The 18,305-nt window shown below is 43.2% G+C and overlaps 1 protein-coding gene across 8 annotated transcripts in view; it reads left to right on the forward strand.

Annotated features, from left to right (window-relative positions):
• The first annotated feature begins 308 nt into the window (after positions 1 to 308).
• The window catches only part of map7d1b (MAP7 domain containing 1b), a 53,405-nt gene continuing 35,408 nt past the window's right edge, over positions 309 to 18,305 (forward strand). For all 8 annotated transcript variants that reach the window (XM_064979952.1, XM_064979953.1, XM_064979955.1 and 5 more), the window contains exon 1: positions 309 to 712. In XM_064979952.1, coding sequence (XP_064836024.1) covers positions 646 to 712 — 67 coding nt within the window. In that variant the 5' untranslated portion in view covers positions 309 to 645. The remainder of the gene's footprint in view (positions 713 to 18,305) is intronic.

An 18,305-nucleotide genomic window follows, 5' to 3' on the forward strand; every position in this document is an offset into this window, starting at 1 on the left:
ATAGTCCACCTTGCTTGGAGTGTCCAGGATAGATTATTGATGGATATAACCATTTCTAACATGGGGGTCAAACTTTCGCAAAACTCGATATATTCTACTATTTTCCCCGTAAAAAACACATTATAGTACACAAATGCAAATGTTGAACAAGTGATCTCGACGTGTTTAACATTTCTAGATGTGATAGCATGTTATCCATAAAATATTTTATATGAGTAGGCGCACCGCGTTTTGGTTACCCCCGGTAGCCCAGATGGTAGAGTCTATCAGAGAGGCAGGCAGCGGCTGTAGCTCATAAATATTCGTCAAGCAGTTCTATTGCTACGGGCAAGTCCCTGTGCCCAGCCCGGACTTCTCGATTTCGTAGTTGATCTATTAGAATTTGCAATAGAATAGCATCTGACAGGTTCTCTACCTCAAGAGGAAATAACAGAGACTTTTATCGACTACTTGTCATTGTAATTTTTCACACCCGTTTTTCACTGGATTTCTATCCAGTTATTGTATTATCTTTTTCTCCCTACCGTTCCATTTTGGATTTACGAAGGGCGTATTGGTGGTCAGACTGTACCGGGAGTTTGTTATCCTGTCCTTCGATATATTTGAGGAATGACTGCAACTGGAAAAGGACTGCGAATTGCTTAAATGGAAAAAATGGAATACAACAATCTTGAGAACGATTTTGATGAGAAACTGACATTAACAGAGAAATGTAAGTTATTTTATTATAGTCTACATAAGACAAGAAATAAGCAACAGTTAGAGGATTAATCTGGTTCTTGTTTGCTAAATTATCAAATGCACATTCAACATTTTAACAGTGGGGGATCGAAGGCTTGGAGTGAATGTGTCGGTATTCATCGACGTGTTAATGAAATAAGGTTGGCTGTGCAGTGTGCGCTTGTAAAGGCGTTCTGTTTTATGTTCTATTTGAAAATCCATTCACAAAAACATGACTACAAAAAACGTCATTGATAGCCTACTGTTCCTAACGGAATCACCAGACTGGCGCATCACATTATTTACCCCAAAGAGCATATGAGGGTTTTCGCTGCCTTTTGGCAAACTGTTATTCCAATTAAATGACCAGGAAGATGCATGTTCATAATATTTGAAAAGGCTCTGACAGTTTTCCTTGACCAGAGAGCTGGAAAATACTGCAGCCTGTCCTATTTTCTCCATTACCAACCAATCCTGCACAGGAAGGGTTAAATGGCCCACAGCACCAGGCACAACTAACATTGCAGTAATCAAATTTATCCTGACATTGGAAATCTGCTGGCGTTGACTCTACAGTGTCCAGCTGCTGTCAGTGTCAAACCCTATACCTTAAAATAGATGACCATTGCATTGCGAACCAGCATGGTAACAACCACAATAATATTCCATCAGCAAACCTGGCACATGCTGTGGTCTAGTCTGGTCTGACTACAACATCTAGTTATAAACCAGCTTATAGCAGTGACTGCTGTTATCTGGGTCATCATACTGCTTTGTAATAATAACACTTGTGTATGAATCTGATTTGATTGTGTAAACAATAGGCTATCATATTGGGATGTACAGTAATCCACTGCGGTATTCCTCTAGTCTACCCCTCCTCCAGCCATGTTGACATGGTTTGGTCACTGGAGGCTGAGGCTGGTAACCCTCCCCCTCCTTTTGGTGAACAAGGCACTTGATGGAGGGAGAAGAGAACCACTGCAGCTCTTTATCATTCCAGAAGCACACAATCTGGCTGTCATAGCCCTCGCCTTGTGTGCATGTGTGATGTGTGTCTAAGTGTCCATGTTTTTCTCTCTATCTAATGCAGAGTAGAGGGGTGTATTCATGGATGCCAACCGAAGCCACACTTCCCAAAAAATTGACCAAGAAAAAACGAACGAAACAGCGCCACTCTGTCTTAATATGTGTAGGATATCTATCTGATGCTTTCTGGTCAGTGGTACAAAATAGTATGACATTGTTGCCGCCCGTAGCATTGAAAGCAAGGGAAGCCAGTGAGCATTTGGCCTCCCTTGATTAAAAATAAATAATAATAACCAATCAGCGTTGAGCTAAACTGACTGAGCTCAACTGTGAATGGTCCTTGCACAGCAAAAAAAAGTGTAAAGGAAAGCCAGTTGGATTTGGCGTCACACCTACTGTATCACATCACATCAGAAGACAAATTATTTGACAGAAAAAAACTTGCATTGTTGCATCACGTTGTGTTGTCACTGTCATCCAGTGGCTAGCTAGCTGTTAACATCGTCCCTTTCCTAAATTAGCCATCGATAGAGATAAGGATTTGGACTTGTGGTTTTACTTAATCCTCTGTACTGGCCAATGATTATAATGGTGATTCTGATCCAACCATAAATTCATACATTGTGCCTCTGGCCTAAAAGGATGGAGGTTCAACATGTAGATATATGTAGGAGGCATTAACTAGCTGGCGCATCATTGCCCATGAGAGGAAGTTAGGCTAGTGAGGAAGGTGGCCTAGGACATCAAAAACTAAAAGTATGTAGCTACTACAGTACATGTATGACAGAGTCATAGACTGTTTGAGCAACATGAAAGAGAGGAGGATGGAATTGGCATTTCTCTACAAGTAGGATGAAACAACATGCTTTTTTCTACTTTTACACACACAGAAATCAGTACTATGGACAGCCACATCATATTTAGCTTACTTTGATTGGACTAAATAGTTTTTGCTATCTTTTAGTTGTCACTGTATTAGACTAAGCATAGGTGATTTGATGATGTTGAAATGTTAAAGTTGAAATTGTGCTGGAATAGTGGAGGCAATTCTTGACTTGCGGTAACTCTGTGGTTCTAAATCAGTAGTTGTTTAGTAGTTCGAAAATGTTGGAAATATGAACTTGACTGACCCTGCTGTAGGTCATGTTACATGCAATATGCTTTGTGGACTCCACCGGACAGATGTTGCTCTCCGGTTTGGTTGAAGGTGTGGTTGAATTTTTTCAGCCACTGTGTCTTGTTATTGTCTTGACCTTAGGCCTATACATTACAATGGCAAGAGCCACTATATCATAGGGTTAAGATCCTTGCTCAAAGGCATATCAACAGATTTTTCACCTAGTTGGCTCGGGGATTCGATTACTGTCCCAACGCTCTTACCTGCTAGGCTACCTGCCACCCTAGTAATATTATACTGAACAAAAATATAAAAGATTTTACAATGTTACCGTTGGAAATGGAAATTGAAAAAAATTCCTTAGGCCCAAATCTATGGATTTCACATGACTGGGAATACAAATATGTATATTTTGGTTACAGATAGCTTAAAAAAAAGGTAGTGGCGTGAATCAGAAAACCAGTCAGTATCTGGTGTGACCACCATTTTCCTCAACCAGCGCATTACTGTGAGGTGGTTCTGGAGCTTTTTTCAACGATACTGAAGTGGGCTCGGGACCGTCAGCTAATACACAGTGTTGATTGGTCGGTATGACGTTATCAGGAATGTCCGTGTCGGACAAGCAGAGATGTTAAATAAACAGACACATTCCTTCTCTCTGACTCTTCTGAAGACAGACTCTGCCTTGTAAAGGTTTGTTTTGCTCCTACAGACTCACATGCCTGGCCTGGTCTGACATGGTTCTATGAGAAGAGATTTTAATCCCAGATCTTTGTGTTGTAATGTGATGCATTCAGACAGAGGTGAGGCTAGCAGAGCGCTGGCTGAGGCCTAATGCAGTTAGACTACCCCATTGACCCTCTGTCACCTCTCATGCCCCTTGAAACCAGTGACATGGTATGCATCCTACATTGTACCCTATGCACTACTTTTTGACCTGGGAGCATAGGGCTCTGGTTAAAAGCAGTGCACCATTTGGGGAATAGGTTGGCATTTGGGATGTAACCATGATGCAGTGTAGACTGGACACTTCAGGGATAGTGCTCCTCTGGCTTGAAGTGTGAAGCAGCTGGGGCGAGCGGGCCACCATGGTACAAAGACAGAGACAGAGATACAAGCCCCAGAGTCCTGTTTTAGAGCAACATTAGTGGCTTTGTAGTTGATGAGGCAGCCAAGCCCCTCTCCAAGATGTAACATGTTCAAAGGAGCTCTGTTTGCAGCTTACAAAAGGAAGTGAGGCACCCATTTATTTGTGTTTAATGCAGGCAGAAAGGGTTTGAACTTGTATGATTCTTTATATTATCTTTGACATCCTGAGGGCTGGTAGTACACTGCAAATGTTTGTAAGTGCGTTTCATGCCATATAGGGACCTACTCAAATGTAAAAACATAAATCCTTGAAGTTTAACTTCAGAAGAACTAGGGTCTGTATTCAATCCGTAGTGCTGAAGATCAGCGTTGTAGCATGATTGAAATTTAAATGCAACGCTTCCGCGTTCGTGGAGACTGTATTCACAGTAAACGCTGCATATGTTGGCTCAATCGGAAAGCACCTTTAAATTCCCCCCGCGCTACAACGCTGATCTTCGGTAATACGGATTGAATCCAGTCCTAGGTTTAACTTCTTGGTTGCAAATCAGCTTTAAACTGGAGATTTTGCTAAAAGTCTTCTTCTTCTGTGGAAGTAATCATTGGACGTGGACTGACGTGGACTCTCTTCCACTCCCCCAAAGTTTTCCTAATGTAATGTTCCTGGCCCACATTCAAGATTACAGTAGGCTTGGAAGTGTAGTCTGCACCCCAAATGGCACCCTATCCCCTATATTGTGCACTACTTTTGATCAAAGCCCTATGTGCCCCGGTCAAAAGTAGTGCAATATAGGGAATAGAGTGCCATTTGGTACGCAGATGTAGATTTTGGCCCCAGCACGATCCCTTTCCACAGAAGTTTCCCCATTCTCTCATGAAAACAGTTGAAAAACAGGCTACTTCTTCGTCATCATGTGTGGTTAATTAAAATGCACTACTAATCCACACATAATGAGGTTCACATCATGGATAACCTGCTGTGATTACTCCGTACTTATTCCTTGGACTTCATAAGATTTACTGCTAAAAAGAGGGTCAGAAGTATAAGGGGGACTGAGTGAGAATAGAAAAGAGGAAAGCACCGTCTCCCATTTCTCCTTAGTCAGACATGTTGAAGTTCTGACAGCTTTTCCTAATGTCTCTCCCCTATTGCCAGCTGGACTGTGTGTTCAGTTTGTACATGCGGGTGGAGAGAGGAGAGTAGGGGTTGGGATGGGTGTGGAAGGCCCTGGTTAGAATGTGAGGCATTCTTTTCCAGAGGCCCGTATCTGCAGCGTGCGAGCAGGGGGGGTGAGGGGTTAGGAGGGTATCGAGGGGTGTTATTGGGGTTTGAGCTGGGCCATGGGCGTCGGAGGGAGGGAGTGAGAGATGGAGGGAGGAAGGGAGTGAGAGATGGAGGGAGGAAGGGAGAGACGGAGGTGTCTGCAGTGATTCTTAGGTAGACCAACCAGAGCGCTCCACGTCAGCGAGCAGGAGCAGCCTCACTCACTCACTCACTCACTCACTCACTCACTCACTCACTCACTCACTCACTCACTCACTCACTCACGCACGCACGCACGCACACACACACACACACACACACACACACACACACACACACACATACAGCCTTACCTCGCTGCGTGCAGATCCAGCTGGTATAAATTAGGGCCACTGACCACTCACACCGGAACTAGAGGAAGTGCTCCATCCTGTAGCGTATAGAGACGGACGAGGTCATTGCCTTAGGATACGTCCCAAATGGCCTATGTGCCCTGGTATTGACCCCCGTAGGCCAAAGTAGTGCACTATGTAATGAATATGGTAACTTTTGTGATGCATCTTAGTATAGTAGATTCTAGATCCAGAGACTGGCTCAGTTTCTATTCCCATTTCACTTCGTTGCGATAGTAAAACATTGAAGTCATTGATGACTAATCAAAGACATTTTTCAAATATAATTGCCTTATTGACGAATGTGTGACTGAAAATCTAACTCATGTCTGTAGTCCTCTCACATTTTCTAATCAGATTCATTTTACTGTGGAAAAAAATTCAAAAATGTCTCACTTGTTTCCACTGCACAGGAAGGGAGAAACAATATAAACTCAGCAAGAAAAGAAACGTCCTCTCACTGTCAACTGCGTTTATTTTCAGCAAACTTAACATGTGTAAATATTTGTATGAACTTAACAAGATTCAACAACTGAGACATAAAGTGAACAAGTTCCACAGACGTGACTAACAGAAATGGAATAATGTGTCCCTGAACAAAGGGTGGGGGGGTCAAAATCAAAAGTAACAGTCAGTATCCGGTGTGGCCACCAGCTGTGTTAAGTACTGCAGTGCATCTCCTCCTCATGAACTACACCAGATTTGCCAGTTCTTGCTGTGAGATGTTACCCCACTCCTCCACCAAGGCACCTGAAAGTTCCCAGACATTTCTGGAGGGAATGGCCCTAGCCCTCACACTCCGATCCAACAGGTCCCAGACGTGCTCAATGGGATTGAGATCCGGGCTCTTCGCTGGCCATGGCAGAACACTGACATTCCTGTCTTGCAGGAAATCACACACAGAACGAGCAGTATGGCTGGTGGCATTGTCATGCTGGAGGGTCATGTCAGGATTAGCCTGCAGGAAGGGTACCACCTGAGGGAGAAGGATGTCTTCACTGTAACGCACAGCGTTGAGATTGCCTGCAATGATAACAAGCTCAGTCTAATGATGCTGTGACACACTGCCCCAGACCATGACGGACCCTCCACCTCCAGCTCATTCTATCGACAATAAACGCAAATCCGACCATCACCCCTGGTGAGACAAAACCGCGATCTGTCAGTGAAGAGCACTTTAAGCCAGTCCTGTCTGGTCCAGCGGCAGTGGGTTTGTGCCCATAGGCAACGTTGTTGCCGGTGATGTCTGGTGAAGACCTGCCTTACAACAGGCCTACAAGCCCTCAGTCCAGCCTCTCTCAGCCTATTGCTGACAGTCTGAGCACTGATGGAGGGATTGTGTTCCTGGTGTAACTCGGGCAGTTGTTGTTGCCATCCTGTACCTGTCCCGCAGGTGTGATGTTCGGATGTACCGATCCTGTGCAGGTGTTGTTACACGTGGTCTGTCACTACGAGGATGATCAGCTGTCCGTCCTGTCTTCCTGTAGTGCTGTCTTAGGCATCTCACAGTATGGACAATACAATTTATTGCCCTGTCCACATCTGCAGTTCTCATGCCTCCTGCAGCATGCCTAAGGCACGTTCACACAGATGAGCAGGGACCCTGGGCATCTTTCTTTTGGTGTTTTTCAGAGTCAGTTGAAAGGCCTCTTTAGTGTCATACGTTTTCATAACGGTGACCTTAATTGCTTACCGTCTGTAAGCTGTTAGTGTCTTAATGACCGTTCAATGTTCATTAATTGTTTATGGTTCATTGAACAAGCATGGGAAACAGTGTTTAAACCCTTTACAATGAAGATCTGTGAAGATATTTGCATTTTTACAAATTATCTTTGAAAGACAGGGTCCTGAAAAAGGAACATTCTTTTTTGGTTGAGTTTAAATGTCATTACCCTGATCACACTTTTTTGATTGGATATGTATCTCACTTACAAAAGGCATACATTTGGTTGATTTTAACAGATAGGGGTGTGTGTGTTCAATTCAAATTTTAAACAGAAAACTGTAATAGATTTTGATTTAAAGTTAATTTATTTAGAGTTAATAACAGGGTGTGTGTAATCTGAGGTAGCAGGAGAAAGGGGGTCACAATTTGGATAATTATGATGGCAAGACAATGCTTAACAAGAAATGCATTTGATCTACTCCATGCTTATCATGTTAATTTTTCTTTAAACTATGGTTCCTTGCTTATCTATGCAGATTACTCACTAATTAGTGCTGTTAAATACACAGTACAGCGTTTCATTTGCCGGATTTAACTTTAGCTACTGTACAAGCATACTGCAGGCCTAGTTATTTAATATTTTAGTTAGTTTCATAACTCCCAATTTTGTCCTTGCATTTCTGGCCGTCTGTTTTACTTTTGATACAACAGTTTTCAATCAGACCTAGTGTTATTTAATCTTATCATTATCTAGAAAATATATATTTTCTGAAGATGAACATGTGCTCTTTATTACAGAATGTAAAACTTTAGTGAAATAATTGAGTTTTTTTTGTTGAACCAAATTACACTACCCAAAAGGCACTCTATTGGTGGAATAACCAATCCTCTTCTACCTGGATTCTGTATTTTACATGTAGATCCAGGAAGTAAGGCGATATAGAATCCAGGAAGTAAGGCGATATAGAACCTGTTGACACTATTAGTTACTGAAGTCCCACATGTCTAACTTTTATACATCAACCAGAGGACTTTCTATCTTTCTGCTGATTTATGTAGCTCACACAGTTTTACAGTACAGTTTAATTAGGTCATTTTAATGCAATTTATTCCATCTGATGTGTTAAGTACTTAATTTCTTGCTGTGCACACTGGTAGGATGGTGTCTATTGACCTCGCATTAAACGTGAATAGCCTTTGTTACAACAAGCAGTCCATTTTCTATCATGTTTAACACAGCTACTGATACATGCATAAATAAGAGTGAAATACAGAAATATGACACATATTTGTTCAGTTCTACGCAAGTCAATTGTCTTTTTTACCCCATTCCATATATGGTCGACACTGTCTTATTAGGGCTTTGTAGTGTTGCTCTGTGTAAGTGTTATCCAGCTGTGAAGCAGAGCACTTCTTCCTGTTGTCCCGCTCGTCTGTAGCCATGTTGCATTTCTCTGTGGTGGTTATTGTTGAAGTATTGTTGCCTCAGCCCCAGTGGAGTCACCAGTAGCTGCAGCCTCTATTATCTTTGAAGTAAGGCATGTGTGTGTTTTGGAAGTGTGCACATGAACTCCAGATTTAGGCTATCCACCCGCAGACCATTATCTGTGTCTGAATTAAAACACACACACACACACACACACACACACACACACACACACACACACACACACACACACACACACACACACACACACACACACACACACACACACACACACACACACACACACACACACACACACACACGCACACACACCGCTCTTGGTCACAGGACTCAGGGCACTAATATTAGCACATAGCTGAAGGGTTAGACTTGGGCCTAACAAACTGTGTCTACAGCTCTATTCCCATCAGGATTAGACAGCACAGGGAGAGGATCGTTTGTCTTGATAATTATCTTGACCTGTGACTGTGTCGTGTCAGGATCTTTCACAGTCCGTTAATACGTTAGTCACACGTGATATCTCTGGCCCGATTGTTATGAAACTTAGTTGAATGATGCGTCTTGCCATAGATATACGGCATTTACACAATTACACTGATTGGCTCAAGGTGGGAGCTATAGTAATTAACTTAAATGTGTTATCTCAATTGGCCCAAGGGGGGGCGCTGCATCATTCGTGGGGGACGACATCTTTACTATTGTCTTGTTTATAATTCATGTCACTGACGCTTGAATGGACTTTTCTTCCCCCACATTTATTTAGATCCTTCCTAATATTGAAAGAAACCCCACTTACTATAGATAAAATGTTCTTCTCTCCTCAATCGCAACAGAATAGCAGGCAGGCTTCACCACTGATACAGAGAGCTACTGAAACATCCTTCGGATCCGTTCCATAAGTTCGATGGATTCCCTCCTCAGTCTCTTAATGATGCCACGATGCTTCCCCCATTACAATGACTGAACTGTGACTGCTAGGTTAGAATCCTGTGTCTCTGTGGTTTTAATGCGTCCCAAATGGCACTCTATTCCATTCCTTATATAGTGCACTACTTTGACCAGAGCCCAATGGGCCCTGGTCAAAGTAGTGCACTACATAGGGAATAGCGTGCCATTTGGGATGCACATCCTTTTTCTCTTTCCTTCCTGGTACTTATTTTCACCGGCAGTCTCAGGAACAAGGTTACATCCTGTCTGTGTTCCAGGAAAACAGTAAAACACTCGCTGGACTCCTTATGTGGCCTCCTTTGAAGAGATACAGTATCTGTTAGATCTGATCATCTCTGCAGTGAATCATATGGGCTCTGCTCTGTTGTGTTGACTCATGTCTCACCTTCCCCTCAGGTGTGTGCTGATCTTCATGTGCCTAACAGTCTTGTCAAAGTTATCGTTTTAAACACACTTGCAAGTTCGCAAGCACACACATACACACACTCACACACAGTGGTGGAAAAAGTACTAAATTATCATACTTGAGTAAAAATAAATATACCTTAATAGAAAATGACTCAAGTTAAAGTGAAAGTCACCCGGTAATATACTACTTGAGTAAAAGTCTTAAAGTATTTGTTTTTAAATATGCTTAAGTATCAAAAGTAAATATATTTGCTAAACTATACCTAAGTATCAAAAATAAAAGTAAAAGTACAAATAATTAAACATTCCTTACATTAAGCAAACCAGACAGATAGCCAGGGTCATTCTCTCCAACACTCTGACATCATTTACAAACAAAGCATTTGTGTTTAGTGAGTCCGCCAGATCAGAGGCAGTGGGGATGACCAGGGATGTTCTCTTGAGAAGTGTGTGAATTGGACCATTTCTGTTCTGCTAAGCGTTCAAAATGTAATGAGTACTTTTGTGTGTACATAAAAGTAAAAATAGTTAAAAAATATATAAATAGCAAAGTAGTGTACAGATACCCCAAAAAACGACTTAAGTAATACTTTAAAAGTACTTAAGTAATACTTTAAAGCACACCACTGGTCACACACACACACACACACACACACACACACACACACACACACACACACACACACACACACACACACACACACACACACACACACACACACACACACACACACACACACACACACACACACACACACACACACAGGTAAATGGTGGTTGAGTTGAATTCCCCATTTTAATTGATTGAATGTCAATTCTCAGCTAGGGGCCTCATCTTATTTAAATAATTAGTATTGAGTATCTGTCTTGTGTTTAATATTACATCTCAGTGGTCTGTTTTAATATTAAAAGGCTTACCTTGACCTCTTTTTGGCATAAAAAATGGAACACTTTGATAAAGTGTTCTATTAGTCAAGACTGTGAAGTGGGCTGTGATAGACTATGTGAAGTGGGCTGTGATAAGCTATGCCATATGTGCTTGCATAGCATATTTACAGTATACACATGTATCACAGCTTTTTACACCTGTGGTGAGTGAGTGCTGCCAGGCGGAGCTAGGAAGTGGTGGTATGAGAATGTGTGGGGGCTTTACTGTATGTATGTTGCTGATACTGCAGGACTGAACCCCACCACTCCAGATGTTCCCTCCTTAAACTGTCTATGGCCCCCTCCCCTCTCCTGCTGCAGTTTGGTCTTTGTGTTGTGTGTGTGTGTGTGTGTGTGTGTGTGTGTGTGTGTGTGTGTGTGTGTGTGTGTGTGTGTGTGTGTGTGTGTGTGTGTGTGTGTGTGTGTGTGTGTGTGTGTGTGTGTGTGTGTGTGTGTGTATATGTGTTTGAATGTGTGGGTTTGTGTCAGTAGGGAGAAGCCATGCTGAGGCAATTTTTATTTGTAATAGGGCTAATGTTGTTCATATGAAAACAAATAGGAGCTAGCTGGAGCAACTGCTCTGGAATGCATCCCATGACCTGATAGCATGTCAGCAGGAACTGACTCAACTCTTCCTCTGTTAATAGTGCTTTCATTTTGATGAAAATATACACTTCAGTATCTCTCTCTCTCTTTATCTTTCTCTGTCTCTCTCTGTCTTTCTGTCTCTCTCTTTCTGTCTCTCTAACACCAAACACACTTGAAGTCCCATATTTCTCTATTTAAATCACATCTCTCTCCAGTATTATGTTCATGCAGCAACCCTTGTTTTCATTCCCATCATGCACTGCACTAATGACATCCCATCTATAGAGGATGTGTGCCATAATGATGAGGTCATGGTCTGTCAGCCTCCATGGCTCCTCTACAGTCACCACACCCAGTCTATTTTCTCCCTGTCTGCCTCCCAAACACCCCCCCTATTCCCTACATATTGCACTACTTTTGACCGGCCCTGGTCAAAAGTAGTGCACTATAAAGGGAATAGGGTGCAATTTGTGATGCTCCTCCTGTAAAAGCTCCGTCCATCTTAACGCCTCACCTCTTTTCTCTATCTCTGTCTATTAATGTTTGCCAACACTTCCATAACTTCTATTCTAACCATACTTCATCTGGTGAATGCAGAGCAGGAACATGTTGAATCATTGATGATTCCATTTATGATTCATGCGTTTCTCTATATTGTCTATCTGTGTGAGTGTGTAACCCAGTTCATGCTGACTGAAAGCCTCAGCAGAGTTGGAGTCAAATTGCCCTTGTTCATTCCACAGGAGGACTGACGAGTCACGTTCCTCAGCCAGCTGCCATCTACAGTTTCCTCTTATAGTTGCCTTCGGATCCATTCCCTCTAGATAGAGATCCATGGCAGGCAGTCTATTCTAACCTTAGCACTCACATGAATCTCTGTAACCTCTCTGGCTCTTAATGGCAGGGGATAGGGATGAGGAGTTTCCTACCATCAGTAGAGATCCTTGGCAGGCAGTCTAACCTTAGCATTCAGCTGATTCCCTCACATGAGTCCCTATAACTGCTCTGGCTCTCTAACTCTTTTAATGGCAGGGGATGGATGGGATGGATGGGGGTATTCCATATTGGGCTTCCATATTCCATATTGATGTAAAGAGTTGGTCCCACAGCAGCATCTCCAGCGCTGATATAGGTAATGTGATGATACCAAAACGAAGCTCGCTGGAGGAGCCATTAGCCATGATTGTCAGTAAAGGCACCTGGATTGCTGCACTCTAGCAGTAGTCTAGGCCATGAAACAGAATGAGCAGGCTAGACTTGCATACACAGCCTCTAGGCTGTCCCATAGACAGTCAAATCAAATCAAATGCTTTGAGTATGCGTCCTGGTAACCCGTCTGGAGCAGTGGCTTTGTGAACGTTAACCTGTTTAAAGGTTTTATTCACATCGGCTACTGAGAGCGTTATCACACAGTCATCTAGAACAGCTAGTGTTCTTGTGCATGCTTCAGTGTTGCTTGCCTCGAAGCGAGCATAAAAGGCATTTAGCTCATCTGGTAGGCTCGCGTCACTGGGCAGCTCGCGTCTGGTTTTCCCTTTGTAGTCCGTAATAGTTTAATAGCCCTGCTACATCCGATGAGCGTCAGAGCCAGTGTAGTAGGATTCAATCTTAATCCTGTATTGACGCTTTGATTGTTTGATGGTTCGTCTGAGGGCATAGCGGGATTTCTTATAAGTGTCCGGATTAGTCTCTTGCTCCTTGAAAGCGGCAGCTCTAGCCTTTAGCTCAATGCGGATGTTGCATGTAATCCATGGCTTCTGGTTGGAATATGTATGTACAGTCACTGTGGGGATGACGTTGTCGATGCATTTTTTGATGAAGCCGTTGACTGAGGTGGTGTACTCCTCAATGCCATTGGATGAATCCTGGAACATATTCCAGTCTGTGCTAGCAAAACAGTCCTGTAGTGTAGCATCCACGTCATCTGACCACTTCCACATTGAGCGAGTCACTGGTACTCCCTGCTTTAGTTTTTGCTTCTAAGCAGGAATGAGGAGGATAGAATTATGGTCAGATTTGCCAAATGGAGGGTGGGGGAGAGCTTTGTATGCATCTCTGTGTGTGGAGTAAAGGTGGTCTAGGATTTTTTTTCTCCCTCTAGTTGCACTTGACATGCTGGTAAAAATGTGATAAAACTGATTTAAGTTTGCCTGTATTAAAGTTCCCGGACACTAGGAGCGCCGCTTCTGAGTGAGCATTTTCTTCTTTGCCTATGGCCTTATAGAGTTGGCTGAGAGCAGTCTTAGTGCCAGCTTCATTCTGTGGTGGTAAATACATGGCTACAAATAATACAGATGAGAACTCTCTTGGTAGATAGTGTGGTCTACAGCTTTTCACAAGGTACTCTACCTCAGACGAGCAATACCTCGAGACTTCTTTAATATTAGACATCGCGCACCAGCTGTTATTGACAAAAAGACACACACCCCCACCCCTCGTCTTACCAGAGGTAGCGTCTCTGTTCTGCCGGTGCATGGAAAATCCCGCTTGCTCTATATTGTCCGTATTGCCGTTCAGCGACGTCTCAGTGAAACATAAGATGTTACAGTTTTTAATGTCCCGTTGGTAGGATAATCTTAATAGTAGGTCATCAATTTTATTTTCTAACGATTGCACATTAGCAAAAGAACGGAAGGCAGTGGGAGTTTACTCGCTCTCCTCCGGCTGCTCAGAAGGCTGCCCGATCTGCGGCCCCTTTTCCTGCATCTTACACAAAACCCCAAAAATCTTACAAAATAGCGCAATTGGTTGGGAGAATGTAAACATCAGCCATGTTCTTCAGCGCCAATACAACAACATATGGCTGTTGAAAGAAACTATACAGCAGAATTAACTCTGTGAAAAACATCATTTTAATTTCTTCTCGTTACTGTTTTAACATAATCCAAATGTCTGAGTTAGTCTAAATGCTGCACCAGCAACATGGAAGTTAGTTGAAACTTAATGAATATAGAAATGTATGAACGATTGTGGAGTGCTGCACATAGTGAGCATGTCTTTGAGCAAAATCGCCCTGTAATTGAAAGGCTGCTTTAGAATATAAAATATTTTCTGAAAGCGCCCTTTCATTGAACTAAACACTACTAACGTAGTGTTTTTCCAAGAGAGACAGTAATTCTTTACAGTTGTTGGTCTTTCTGGTCTCTCTAGGACTGCTATGGCTGTGTTCATCTGGTGACCTCTCTACAGGGGCAGTCTGCAGTTCAAACAACAACCAAGTGGATACCCCTCCACTGTTTTTCGTAAACAGCTGAGGGATAGGGTTGGAGAAATGTAACCTCTCTCAAATTCATAGACAGAGCAATGGATGCAAGGACTGACCATCTGGAGGCATCTTTAAATAGCTACTGAGGTGGCTGGGTGATAATTATAAAAGTTCAAAGGTTCAGCCAATGTTTGTTTTATTGCTCCGTTCCCATTGTAGATGCTTGTGAGGGAGTTCTAAGATGCTTCAGGTGTTATTGATGTCTGAGAGTCATGGATGGGCCCAGAGGGGATGGTTATGGCGCAGGTTGCTGCGTGAATGACTGGACTCCCTGACCTTCTGGTTTACTTGGTTTTATAGTGGTCAGAGACTGTGTTGTCTGCCACTGATGGAGCTGGGAAAGTGATTGTAGAAGAAAGACTGTTGAATGTAGGCCTCATTGGAGCTATGTTGTCTCGTGTCCCGGTTGAGTTGTTGTTGATATATTGTTTATTATGACTGTCTATCTTTGTCTCTCTCTCCTCACTGGGGGTCACTGTCACTTACCATGTTGCCATCCAGCCACAAACACTGTACACACACACTGAGACACACACACTGTGACACACACACTGTGACACACACACTAAGACACAATCACTGTAACACAATCACTGAGACACAAACACTGAGACTCAGGGGAAGTGCACATACCAGGGATTCCTGAGGTCAGCCTGACCCAGATCCAGTATGCTGGTGCTCCTCCCTCCCTCCCTCCCTCCCTCCCTCCCTCCCTCCCTCCCTCCCTCCCTCCCTCCCTCCCTCCCTCCCTCCCTCCCTCCCTCCCTCCCTCGGCAGACAGACCCTAAACTGCACACACACTGCCTCCGTCAAACGCAGCCCCCATTGCAGGCTCTACTTACAGTACTTAGGCTAATGCAGTGTGTAACATACCCAGAATGGACTTCTCTTGACTTGATCACAATTCTTATGTAACAACAAAGATCTTGTCCTGGCCTGTGTAAAGCAGTTCTCACATAGATTTGTTAATACTCTAATTTGCTTATAATTTCCACCTACTTACTTATTACTTTATTTTTCTTTGGGCTTCTTACTGTCTTATACTCACCGTCGGAGCAGGCTTCCAGCCTCTGTGATTTTCCAAAGGTGCCACAGCAGAAACCCAGTCCCATGTATGGTTGACATTCTCCGTAGGGTGCACTGTGCTCCGAGCTGCTTGTCACTATTTTTAACTCCCGTGTCTGTCAGAGTGGCACAGAAACCTGAGATGGCCGGCTGCGGTAGAGGGGAGCAGAGTGGAAGAAGGGAGGAGGATGGAGGAAGGTGAATCTGCTGGATCTGTGTTTGTGTGTTCATTGGGGGCCTGTCACATGAATAGGCCTAGTTGATGAGACCTACACATGTTGAGTGGACTAGGAACATATCTGAAGGGCCTTTAAGACATGGAGCCGGAGCTCCTTATAGTTACTAAGATGAATTGTGTTTGACTACGTCCCTATGAAATTATAATGTACAGTATTTTGCTACAAAATGATCAGTGATCAAATATGACATGAAACTATTTTGGACTTGCTTGTACTCTTCCTATAAACAACCCGACCATACCAGACTCACAGATTGACTCACTAATGAAAACAACTTTAGTGTTGAATGTTCCACAATGTTCCTTCCACGCAGTCTGTTCCTTTTGGAGTTTGTTTCTGTTCTCTCCTTTCCTCTTGTCCTGCCCCTCCTTCCACTTTTGGTTCCTTCCCTCAATATCATTAAAGCCCAGAGATGAAAACACAGGGCCACACCCACACAAACATACTTATTACTGTAATAACCCCATAGCGCAGTTTCAAAACCACCTCCAAATTTGACTTGGGATGAAGTCAGACTCTGTCGTCCTCTCTCCCTCTGTTGTGTGGTTTTAGCTAAGTTCCTGTTTCTATGCAGAGAGTTCACAATAGTTTCTATTTTAGCTTTTGGAAAGTTGGACATTTGACCTTTTCATGTCTTTCCCAGTCGCGTGAGGGTTTCTAGTTCAGTGACAGAGGTGGGCTCTCTCACCTTTCTCTCATGACACTATAATACCTGAAGGGTGTCTTCAACCTTTTCCTCCCAGTTATCCAACAGACCTGGATATGCTTCTTGAACTCATGATAGTCCTTCACACTGTCAATGTAGTACTGTTTGGGTGTTTCTTCACCTTTTCCCTCTCAATGTATGGCACTCTTATTTAGGTCATATTTTGTGGTTCTTGTGATGTAATGTTCAAATATTCCAAGTTTTCTCTCTGGGAAGGTTTATCGTACTATTCTTGCCAAATCACATTGTATTTTCTGGCAGTTACAAGTGAAGTGATTCTCTTTGCAGAAACCTGCAGTTGTTCTGTCATCTTGACAGATGATTCAATGCACATTATAAACTGGGTGGTTCGAGCCATGAATGCTGATAATCTGAAAGCCATATACCACGGGGATGACAAAACATGTATTTTTACTCTTCTAATTACGTTGGTAACCAGTTTATAATAGGACTAAGGCACTAATAGCACTAAGGCACCTCGGGGGTTTGTGGTATATGCCCAATATACCACGGCGAAGGGCTGTATCCAGGCACTCCGCGTTGCGTCGTGGTAAGAACAGCCCTTAGCCGTGGTATATTGGCCATTTACCACACCCCCCCAATTCTTATTTCTTAATTATCCTCCCATTAACCTGCTATGATTTCACCTCTGTGTTGCCATCCCTGGCTAGATGTGTGTACTGTAAATAGAGGCAGCTGGAGAGAGGCCCAGTGTTAATATGTGATTTATGGGGTTCGGTGAGCGTTTGTTCTCTGTCCCAAATGGCACCCTATTCCCTATATAGTGCACTACTTTTGACCAGATTCCTATGAGCAGGCCCATCCTCAGACCCTTTGATGGGTCTGAGGAGAGGGATACGCTCCATCTGCCCACTGTGAGCTTAATGTGAGTCAGAGAGCAAGCTGGATGCCTTCACACCTATATCACACAACATTATCCTTCTCTTTCTTCGTCTCGCTCTTTCTCTCTCTCTCTCTCTCTCTCTCTCTCTCTCTCTCCCCTTCTGTTCCTTTTTTTGTCTCTTTCTTTTGTTGCCCTTTGAATCATTGTAGAGATGCACAATCTATCTTCTCCCTTGTTCTACTGAACCTCCCCCTCTCTCTATCAATCTCTGTCTCTCTCTCTCTTCTCCTCTCTCGCTGTTCTCCATAGGTCTTTGTAGAGGTGTGCAATTTTTTTTCACCCTCCCCCCAACGCTCTCTCCCTCTTTCTCTCCTTTTCTCTCTCCCCCACCATGCGCCATTATGTCGTAGTGCAGTTTGTCACTGTGAGCACCAGTGTTGCTCTTACAGCTAGGTCCAGATAGCAGTTGAATAGCACAGTCTACAGGGAGACACAGAGCCCTCGGTCCTGGTCAAAGGTAGTGCATTATATAGGGAAAAGAGTTCCATCTGGGACGCAGACACTGTCATCAGGAGAGCCAAGTGTAAAAAC

This window comes from Oncorhynchus masou, chromosome 12 (genome assembly GCF_036934945.1).
Source record: "Oncorhynchus masou masou isolate Uvic2021 chromosome 12, UVic_Omas_1.1, whole genome shotgun sequence".
Taxonomy (NCBI): Eukaryota; Metazoa; Chordata; class Actinopteri; order Salmoniformes; family Salmonidae; genus Oncorhynchus; species Oncorhynchus masou.